Here is a 10,823-nt window from a genome sequence, read left to right as displayed (position 1 = left end):
GAAATTTGAAAAAATTATAATGATGAAATAAAATATTTTCTGAATTCAAACAGAATTTTAAAGTTAATGTAGTTAAGATATGTTCCTTGGAAATAAAAAAAGGAAGCGATTTTGCTATCTTTACAAAGTTTCATTCGATCAGCACTCTTAGATTCTGTTTGAATTGATAAATTATCTCAATTTATTTTATCTTATTATTAAAAATATTTTAAATTTTTATATAAAATATAATAAATAATTCATCTTTTTTAAATTTTAAAATAATAATAATATTAAAAAATAATATTTTATTTAATTTTTAATTTTTATTTAAAATTATCTCATATCATCTTAGTGCCTAAACGGGAATTAAATCTTGCGACCAAAACAATGTTCATGCTGTTAAGAGCATTAGCATTGGATTATACATATGCAAATGTAAAATTTGCATAATATGACATGATTTTACATTTGACTATTCCACTCAAAACTTATTCTCATATTAGATTATCTATCTACTCGTTAAAATAATAATAAAATATTATAAATTTAATAATATTTTTTTTCAATTTTTTTGTTCTGTTATTTATTTTCTAAATTAAGAGGTACATGAAAATATTAATGTTTTATAATATTAATTTTTTTGTTTTGTGTCAATACTTTTTTACCGGTTTTGATGCACTTTGTATAGAGGCTGAACTGAAAAAGTAACTAATTCACATTCGAAAAATCGAGAGAAGAGAGAGAGGAAGAAAATAATAAACAAATATTTAGTTGAGCTATATGACTCAGCCTATATCATCAAGTCAAATATGACTAAAAGAGTTGAATCATTGTAGCTAAAAACCAATTGATTTTACACTTGCATAATCCAATGCAACCCGTTTCCTTTTGTATTTGTATTTAGATATTCCGAATGCTCTTAAAAGTACTAGCATTGGCTTGGCCAAATACATATTTAAAATTTAACAAATATTACACTTTTTTACATTTACTTATTTCATTTAAATTCAATCCCTAAATTAGATTAGCCATTTACTCTCTATAAAATAATAAAATATTATTAAATTAATGATTTATTTATTTAATTTGTTTATATCACATTTTATAATTCTATCAATTTAATATTAATAATAATTATATTCTAATTAAATTAATATTAAAAAAATCATATTTTCAATGGTCATTTAATACTAATAACTAAAAATTGAGATTAAATTTATCTAAATTTCTTATTCACTAACCAAATATCTAATATTCTATCTAAATATTTACTAATCATATTTTTAATGGAGTGATAAATTATTATTTTAACTTTTGGTGAATCAATTTAGTTCTTCAAATTTGACTAATCACTGTAGCAGAAATTCAAATTATTTTAGAAATATCCAATTCAACGTGGGATCTTTTTAGTACAACTTATCTAAATTTTGATCAATCTTCAACTTTACTCAAGTCAATACTAGTGCTCTAAGAGTTTGTTGCCTTTTTAAGTAGAAAAATTCTAAACATAAGCCTTACACCCTGTACACTCATTTAAAAATATGTCATTTTACTTTTTTACCCACATAATGAAAATGATTCTAAATATGTTTGTAAGTAAAATAAGATAAAAAAGCAAAATGATATATTTTTAAATGGGTGTGCAGGGTGTGAGGCTTATGGATAGCACTGTTCTTTTAAGTAAACTGAAAACAATGGAGTGTGAAATTGTACGGACTGCCTAATAATAATGAGAAATTCTATTTACAGTCCTCAAATGGAGACTATATGTGCAGGTACATTATTAAATAAAAAAAATATTATTTTAAGAGGGATAATTTTAAAAAATTTTAAAATTAAAATAGACTAAACTTACATTGCAATCCTCGAACTATACCTAGCATTGCTCAATAATAATATGAGAAATGTTTGAGAGCAGCCGGAAGCCGTAACACTGAAGAAATTTTTTTTTTTTTTTTTCACCCCAGCACGTTGAGTGTGCTGGGGACTCTACAAACAGTAGTGTGATTTAGATTTTTTCTAATAATATCTATATCATTTTAACTGTTCTGTACACCGAATGGCGAATGGTAGCGAGCAAGATTGAATAATTCCCAGCACAATTTACCGAGGTTCAAAACACAGAATCAAAGTTCGAGTTGACACACCTATATAACCGCACTCATGGAATTTGAAACAAATCCATGTCCTTTCTCTAGAGCCTTCTAGACAGCATAGCCCATACTATTTTGAGCTGCTCCCTCTCGCTTCAATCAATGTCGCTAATGGAGTTTTGGGGTACCCTATCTCTCGTTTTGATTTTCTTGTTGTGAATTAGGGTTTTGTATTCTCATATGTTGCCGCTTATCATTTTTTTTTTTTAAAGTCATATGATGTTATGCCTTGCGATCTTGGGCTTTCTTTTTCCATTGGTCCCTTTGGTTGCCGAGATGACTGGGAAATAGTACGGGAACACAGGGTTCTAGTGTTTACCAATTCATCGTTAATTTGGTGCTTGAGAAAAGAAACTTATGGTCTCGAATGAGATTGTAGGTAGTGTTTGCTCTTCTTTCGTTTTACCAGACTTTCTCGGAACCAAACAGAGGGTTAGGGTTTATATCTTTTCTCGATGGCTTTGATTTCTTAGAATTTGTAGAGCCTCTTTGTTCGGGGCTGACAATTTTGGACCTAAGCAATTTTCTCTTGTTTAATTAGCTGGAAATTAAGCGAACTCATTCGTCTGGTGGCGCTATACTTTTCTGGCTGATTTTCTTGGGCCTACGTTCTGTTTTTCACGCCATTAAGCTGTTCTATGTAAACATAGTTCGTGTAAACAAAAAAAAAAAAAAAGAAGAAGAAGAAGATGCTTCAACTGTCTAAGTTTTGGGGAAGAGCGTATATCATTTTGATTGCCATCTCTCACTTTTTTCATCGTACCAGGTAACTAGTTTTCTTAGAACATGTAGATTAGGAATATATGGCCGAAAGCAGGTTTAAAGTCCTTCGTGTATACTTGGGCATTTTGTATTCGAGGATCTGTGTTTGGTTGTCTATTTTTTCTCTATACGTGCCTGTATGTGTGACCGTGTAGGTGATGTCAAGTGAGTTGCAATCAGATGTTATCCTGCAAAACTATGTTAGAGTCGCTTATTTTCATTTTTTCTCTATACGTGCCTGTATGTGCGATCGTGTAGGTGATGTCGAGTGAGTTGCAATCAGATGTTATCCTGCAAAACTATGTTAGAGTCGCTTTGGCATCCTTTGCTCTTCATAACCCCATATTTTCATTTTTTGCTTCTATAATGTTTGTACCTAAACAAATGTACAGGTGCTGAGGTCAAAAGTGGAGAGTCCCTTGAGGTGGATCCTGGTCTGGGTGTGGTGTTGCATCTTTCACAGGTTATAACAGAATCTATGATCTTTGATTTTTCAATATCCTTTTTTTTTTTTTTTGCATTAATGATGTTTGTGACGTAGTATCTAAAGTATTGCTGCACTGCAGGCTTCTATTGGTGAGGTTAAGAAGGACAAAGCAAATGAAAGAATCTGCTTGTTTGTGAAAGTTGATGATCAAAAGCTTACTCTCGGAACCGTGTCTTCTGAGAAATTACCCCAGATATCTTTTGATCTGGTGTTTGAAAAGAAATTCCAGTTATCCCATAACTGGAAAAAGGGAAGTGTCTACTTCACCGGATATAGAGCTTATGTACCCAAAGAATATCCTGTTACATTCTTTTCTCTTTGAATGTGACCTTCAGTCTATTTATTCTCAAAAACTTTAGCTGGTTTAGCCACTTTGTTTATCTCCCTACAACCTGTAATCTCCTTGACTGCTGTATGTATTGTCATTACCGATGAGTCTTCAGGTGAGTCACTGCTCTGGTATTTTATTGTCATTTTAAATTTAACTTCATCTCATGCTCTTTGTTTATATATGCATGCTACTTTCAGAATCTGATACTTATTTTGATACGGAACCTAATTCGGAGGAGGGCTTTCGAGTCGATCCCCATCATATTGGTAGGTCATCTTTTTTTTTATGCTTTTTTATTATTATTATTATTATTATAATTTTCAGATTCATGCACATATAATTAATTTTGATCCTTGTGATGTAGGAAAATCTGAGTTAGAAGTTAAACAAGCTGCAAAGCCTAATGTTACCACAGCTAAGCAGGTGAGGATTGTGGAACCAAATAAAGTTGAAGATACTGATGAAGATGTGGATGAGGACACATCTTCAGATGAGGAATCATCAGATGAGTCTGATGATGATGAGGTAAGTGAAGCGAAGATAATCTTGTCTAATAAATATAAATACACGTTTCTCCTTGCTAAATGGCCAATGACTTGGGGAAAGGCAAGTGATCAGATTATTTAGCTTCTATATTCTTGAGACTTCATTTAGTATTCTGGACAGTGGTTCTAGGGTCTTTCTTTGAAGTTTCATTGCTGAGTAGTCGGTAGAAGATAGTTATGATTTAAGTTAATGATAGACATATCAAACCTTCAACCTGAAATAATATATCAATTATCACTATTAATAATAGACGTTTCCATGTTTTTGTAACTGTCAAAAATGTTGAGATCTTAACCCCTGATGATGGCAAAGAAACTACTACTTTTTAGACTGATACTTATAAAAAATATATATAAATATATATATATTTTTTATAAGTAAATATATATAAATAGATATATTGTTGACTGAGAAATAGAGCTTCTAAACAATGGTCAGGAACACTTGCATACATGATATGAATTGTTTCTTTTTTCTTTTTATAAGTAAAAGGTAAATTTTATTGAAACAAATGAAATAGGCATAGCCTGTTTACACAAGGAGTACAAAAGAACACCTAAATACATTCTAAGAATGATAGATTAAGGACAAGAAGTCACGAGCATTGTTCCCATTAAATACAATAGCTGAAAATCGAAGCAATAGTGTGTACAAAAAAATTCTGAAGCTCTGCCATTGTGCGCTCCCTTTTTTCAAAGCACCGCTCATTCCTTTCTGCCCAAATATGCCACATAATGCACACCGGAATTATCATCCACACTGTCGCCACTTGAGGACAACCTTGAATCTCCTACTGGCAAGACAGTAAATCAACCACCCTCAATGGCATTACCCAAGCGACGTCAACTCTTCTAAAAATCTCATCCCACAGCACTATTGTCACCTCACAATGTAATAATAAGTGATCCATCGATTCTCCTTGCTTTTTACACAAGTGGCACCAATCCATCACAATGAGTCCCCTCTTCCTCAAGTTGTCTATGGTCAAAATCTTTTCAAGAGTAGCAGTCTATATGAAAAAAGCTATTTTAGAAGGCACACGAGACCTCCAAATATTCTTCCTAGGTAATGGAGCATTACCTTGTGATACCAATATTTTGTAATACTCCCTGAGTGTACACTTCCTATTGCCTTTGGACCTCCATTGCATCCTATCCCCTGTGCCGTAGTGTTTTCCATGGAATATATCAACCTGAAAAATTCTGAAACAGTGTGCAATTTCCAATCATGAATATCTCTATTAAAAAAGACATTCCACTAATAAGAACCATGAGAAAATACCTGCAGATCCGCCGTAGAAGCCTCCATGTTGGCTGCAATACGATAGAGATATGGAAAAGCCCTATCAAAAGTGCAATCTCCACACCAAACATCATGCAAAAATCTGAAATGGTAAACACGAAAACCGGACTGGACCGAAACCGGAAAAATAAAAAATTCCGGTTTTGGTGATAAATCGGTCCGTATCGATTTTTAAATTTTCAAAATCGGTATATATCGTTTTGGTTCTAAAATTTCTCCAAAACCGGACTGGTTACACACCCTTTAGTGGTTTGTGGACAAAGCACTAGATTAATGGTTTTGGTTCTCAGGCTAAGGCAATTAGTGAGGAAGAGAGCAGTGAAAATGATGATGATGGCAGTGATGGTGGTAGTGATGATGACAGTAGCGAAGATGAGGATAAAGAGACTCCAAAAGAGGTAAAGACACTCGAACAAATACTCTTATTTTAACACAGTCATTGTCACCGATCAATGTGTATTTGTTGTGCAGTTGAAGGCCAAAGCAAACAAGAAGAGACCCATGGAACCTGCCAAAAAAACCCCTGCCGATAAGAAGGCAAAATTTATTAGTCCTGAGAAGACTGGTGAGTTTCTTTTTTGCATGACCAATTAGTAAGGATGCAACAGATTGAGTGTGTCTTGAGGGGTTCGTTGATTATCTTGAATGTGTACCGCTAGTTATCAAATGCAAGCAAGATTTTTATTGGTATAATAGTCCTGATATCCTGATGGATTTGTTTGTGTTCCGAGTTCGTTGTTGCAGACGTCAAGAAATTTAGTGGCCATGTAGCAACTCCTCACCCTTCAAAGCAGACTGTTACAAAACAGCAGACTCCAAAATCAGGGGGAGCATACCCTTGCAAATCGTGTAACAGGTGATTTTCTGTCCTTCCACTTTGACAGCGCTCTTATTTGATGGATTGTAATTATTTGCATATCTGTGGCACAGGTCGTTCAGCTCAGAAACTGGTTTGCAGTCTCATACAAAGGCAAAACACAGTGCTGCACAGTAACTTACTTTTTCGTGACCTTAACCTTTGGGATGTCCTAGAAAAACCTAGTGTTAGTTTTGGTAAAATGTAAAAGGAGGGAGTAGTTCGGTATATTGTGTCGATCTTTTTGGTCAACTTTATTGGCATTCCTTGATGCAAACTTTGATGGACTTCTTTTCCGATCTAAATTCAGAATTGATTGTCGTAATTGTCAATCTTTTGGTGATGGTTCGCTTACTATTATTATTATTTAATTTTTTTTGCGTCTTTAGTTTTATATTCAGTGGTCTCCGGTTCACGGTTTTGACTCCATGGCCAGATATAACTATCAAGTGCCGGATTCCAGCTCTAGACCTCTGGAACCTTTGCCAGACCCATTCACGATCTTATAGTGTCGGCAATTTATTTTTGAAGCCGATCTTATGTTTGCTTCGCCTTGTGGCCGTCAACTTATTTGTAAGGTTTTTCTTTTTCTTTTCTCCGATGGCAATGGTGATTAATCATGAATTTTTCAAAAAACTTTTAACAGATTACTGGGGAAACAAATGACACATTTAAACGGTTCGTAAGAGATCAGAATCCTTTCAATTCTCAGGGCTTTGAAGAACTTTGTCGTTGGATGTTAAATTGAGGATTCTTTGACACAACTTCTTTATCCCATGCATGTCAGATTTTCCTCTCTTCAATTCCATCATGCTAATTTCAAACCATCTACCAATTGAGTGCTCTCTAGTACAGCCAACCATCTCGATCAAATAATGGACTATAGGTAATTTAAAGAAAACCGAATTGACAAGATAATCCTTAGGTTAAGATGATATGATGTAAGAGCACAACGGTATAGTCGAAAAACTAATAAACCAGATTAAGCCAGATGGTATAAAATCAAATTTAAACCACTGCTGTTTCTAGAGTCCCATATAACTTGATCTGTTTTCTGAGATACAAGTCTTAACAAATATGCTAGCTACGCAGCTCCAAGAGATTCAGCGAGTTTTCCGACAACATACACGTTAGGTCCTGCAAGCATCCGCAGACAACAGCCAACCTGTATACAAATATCATGGTAAGCTGCCTGAGAAAATTGAGAAACGATCCTGGGAAGCAGGAACATCTGAACCTGCAAAAACTTGTACAGCAAGTAAGATCACAATTTTCATGTGAAAATTGGGCAGAGTGTTCAGTATGCCAAATTCCTATTTGCTTTTCGAAAGGGATGCAGATGTAGGAGGTTTAAAAGCATCTGATCTTAATGATCACATAATTTGCACAATAGAGTATAAAAACCTGAACTACATATGTATTTGAACAGCCAAAAATTTCTATTCTGAAGATTTTCACATGTTAAAACATGTGAAAATCCTGCGTGCAGTGGCTTACCATCAGTTAAAAATCAGTGCTTTGAATGCACATTCCACTTTGCCGCAGAAGCTATTTCATTTTATATAAGCTCACTCATTTTCACTATTTATGTATAACTAAATACAGGTGCACGGGACCGGAGTTTACTCTACAAGGGTGGGTCCAAAGGGCCCTACCTTGGAGAGGTTCTCCGACATTAAAAAAAAAAAAAAAAAAAAAGAAAAAAGAAACCTGACTGGAACTAAACTTTGTGATTCATATAAACATGTGCAAAAGTGATATCAACAGAATAAGAATGGAATGAAACATAGCTAGAAAGAAAATGAATGCAATTACCTGAGTAAGATTGGAAGTGAAACTTAAACCGTAATAAATGCATAGCAGCACCAAGATTTTAATTCTATATTTGCTTTACTTATTCAATTCTGTTCACTTGGAGAAAAAGATTTTAAAGAAATATAATTTTACTTTCAATAACACATGAGAGAGAACCTGTACTCCACCTGCACAGTGGAAATGGGTAGTAAGCTATATTTTCTTGATGGGCCATCTTATTGACAACAGAAACGTACTTTTATATTTCTATGAAACAAAAATGCTTATATATCTAAATAGAGAACACTGGGACAAACCAGAAAGGTCCGATTGCACTAGTTATTGTATCAACCATGCTGCTGCTGCTCAAGGTCATTATATTGATCACTTTTCTGGGCAAAGCAGTTTCTGTCATTGTGTATGTTGCCCCCATTGTCCCTAAGACCGGATCCCTCATGTTCCCTCTCCCTATTCCACTGTTCAATTTTGGCCCTCCGTTCAGCACTACTTTCCCTGACTGGACTCCTATTCCTCCTTCCCCCAGGGCTCCTACTTTGCTCCCATCTACGTCCAGGACTGCGAATTCTAGGCCTCCGGCCCCTATCATGGTAGCGGTAATCCCTATCATCATGTCTTCTACCATAACCACGACCACGACCACTACCTCTACCAAAACCACGACCACCGCGTGAATGCTCCTCATAACCACGGTACCTAACAGGACTGCGACTCCTGCTTCGACTGCGGCTATGCCTTCTTCCATTTCTCCCAAACAATTTCCTCCTCAATTCCCTATAATCCACATAAACAAATTACATGCAAGCAGATCAACAATCAATAGGTTTATAGGTTCATAGCCAAATACTTACAAGTAAAAATGATTAAACCAAAAACCACTCACTTGCTAATCTTTTTCAAATGCATGAAGTTGCAATAGCCACCTCGATCACATACATTTTCCTCATATTGTCTACATGTAGCTTCACGGAAATCTGTGACTGGCGAGAAGTCAACAATGATGGGGCGCCCTGATACATTTGATGTTCATAAAGTTGAGAAAACAATTTTTTTATATAGGTAAAAATAAAATTTTATTAAAATTGAGAAAACAATGTTACCATGATGAAATTAATTAACATTAATATTTCTCCTTGTAACACTAATACCGCTATGATGATGCAGAAACAATGTTACCGTGATGATACAGAAACAATATTGCCGTGATGATACAGATAAAATTCAAAGCCACTCTTTTTATTATTATAAATTATAATTCTTGAACAAACAATGATCTTTAATTCTACCAAAAAGAAGAGGAATGCAAGAAATTAAGGAAAAGCTTAGGGCATTAAAAATAACCTGAGTAAAACCTTCCAGTCAGATTGCGAAGCGCGTTGGCGGCGTCTTCTTCCTCTCTAAACTGAACGTACACATTACCCACCTGCTCAAAACACAAAAACAACTATATATTTTTTTCTTGAAAAAAAGAAACGAGAAAGAAAGAGGGATATCTGAATACCATGTGATCAGCCAAATTGTCGCAGATGTTCAAGCTCTCGAGAAGACCGTACTTGGAGAGCTCTTCGAAGAGGTCCTGATAGAAGTCGTCGAAGTGCTCCTGAACGTGGGCGGGATCAAGGTTGGGGTTGGGCTGGGCCTGTGGGGCAGGGGCGGTAAGCATGTCAGGGCGCTGATACATGTTGGAGAGGCAGAGAGTGGGGCTGATGGTGGGCTTTGTGTGGAGCCTGGAGCACCGGTCGCCGTGCCTGCAAGCCCCAATCTTGAAGTAGAACGGGCAGTTCACCCTATCCTTCTCTGTCCCGAATATCGATGCCAAGTGTTCCGCCATCCTCCACCGATCAGATCGATTCTCTTCTTATCAAAGAACCCTATCAAATAAAAATAAGCATGTATCAAAACCCTGTACTCAGGTTTTCTTGCTTTTGTCCTCTCAATTTTCATCACTCTTAGGTTTTCATAATGCAGCCATATCTTAGAATAAAAACTATAATAAACAAATTAACATCACGACATGTACCGCAGGTTTGCCCGAGAGGTTAAGGGGGCAGACTTAAGATCTGCTGCACATAAGTGCGCGTGGGTTCGAACCCCACAGCCTGCAACGAAAATTAAAACTATAATATAATTTTTTCCCTCTCCCTTATTTTTAACAAGCCTATAATGCAGTGATATGACACATTTACTTTTCCTTGACATTTCGTCAAATAATTTATATAACATAAATTAATACAATGCGCTTACTTCTCGTCCTCATCTTGTGCATCAGGTTCTCGAGATGAACAACTTCCCGATCAATGACTTTTCACAAACCAAACTGGACAGCTGTCCCTCTTTTATATGGAGAATCTTGATTTCAGCTAGGCCTTTGCTTAAATAATGGACTATTTAAAAGATTGAGAATGAAAAAACAATTAGAATTTGGTCTGACAAATGACTATCTCGACCAACTACTTTTATAGTACAAAATCCAATAAACATTCTGGATGCAGCAGTTGAGGTTAAGGAACTAATCAATTCAGACACTATAGACAGGAATCTCAATTTAGTCAATCAAATCTTTACTAAAGAAGAAGCACATCTCATCAACCA

The 10,823-nt window shown here is 35.2% G+C and overlaps 2 protein-coding genes and 1 non-coding gene across 5 annotated transcripts; 2 read left to right on the top strand and 1 right to left on the bottom strand.

Annotated features, from left to right (window-relative positions):
- Positions 1-2,050: 2,050 nt before the first annotated feature.
- LOC108984784 (histone deacetylase HDT1) lies at positions 2,051-6,790 on the top strand. 2 transcript variants are annotated; one of them, XM_018956840.2, is made up of 10 exons: positions 2,051-2,259; positions 3,290-3,360; positions 3,464-3,678; positions 3,805-3,827; positions 3,913-3,981; positions 4,080-4,240; positions 5,854-5,961; positions 6,035-6,128; positions 6,308-6,419; positions 6,494-6,790. In XM_018956840.2, exons 1-10 carry the CDS (start codon positions 2,238-2,240, stop codon positions 6,555-6,557), a joined length of 939 nt encoding a protein of 312 aa, XP_018812385.2. In that variant the 5' UTR covers positions 2,051-2,237; the 3' UTR covers positions 6,558-6,790. The 2 variants fall into 2 exon arrangements, with proteins under 2 accessions (XP_018812385.2, XP_018812387.2); XM_018956842.2 differs by having other exon boundaries at positions 2,052-2,259; positions 3,814-3,827.
- A 535-nt stretch (positions 6,791-7,325) lies between these two features.
- LOC108984783 (splicing factor U2af small subunit B-like) lies at positions 7,326-10,186 on the bottom strand. Of its 2 annotated transcripts, XM_018956839.2 has the most exons (6): positions 9,733-10,164; positions 9,573-9,654; positions 9,115-9,241; positions 8,531-9,005; positions 8,391-8,401; positions 7,326-7,584 (listed from the first exon to the last, which is right to left on the bottom strand). In XM_018956839.2, the coding sequence occupies exons 1-4, from the start codon at positions 10,060-10,062 to the stop codon at positions 8,561-8,563; spliced, it is 984 nt and encodes a 327-aa protein (XP_018812384.1). In that variant the 5' UTR covers positions 10,063-10,164; the 3' UTR covers positions 7,326-7,584; positions 8,391-8,401; positions 8,531-8,560. The 2 variants fall into 2 exon arrangements, with proteins under 2 accessions (XP_018812384.1, XP_018812381.1); XM_018956836.2 differs by lacking the exon at positions 8,391-8,401 and having other exon boundaries at positions 9,733-10,186.
- Positions 10,187-10,252: 66 nt separating this feature from the next.
- TRNAL-UAA lies at positions 10,253-10,335 on the top strand. The gene has a single exon. It is a non-coding gene; the product is annotated as a tRNA-Leu (tRNA).
- The last annotated feature ends 488 nt before the right edge of the window (positions 10,336-10,823 follow it).

This window comes from Juglans regia, chromosome 3, assembly GCF_001411555.2.
Source record: "Juglans regia cultivar Chandler chromosome 3, Walnut 2.0, whole genome shotgun sequence".
NCBI lineage: Eukaryota > Viridiplantae > Streptophyta > Magnoliopsida > Fagales > Juglandaceae > Juglans > Juglans regia.
Note: the sequence above shows the minus strand (reverse complement) of the source record. Positions and strands in the feature narration are given on the sequence as shown.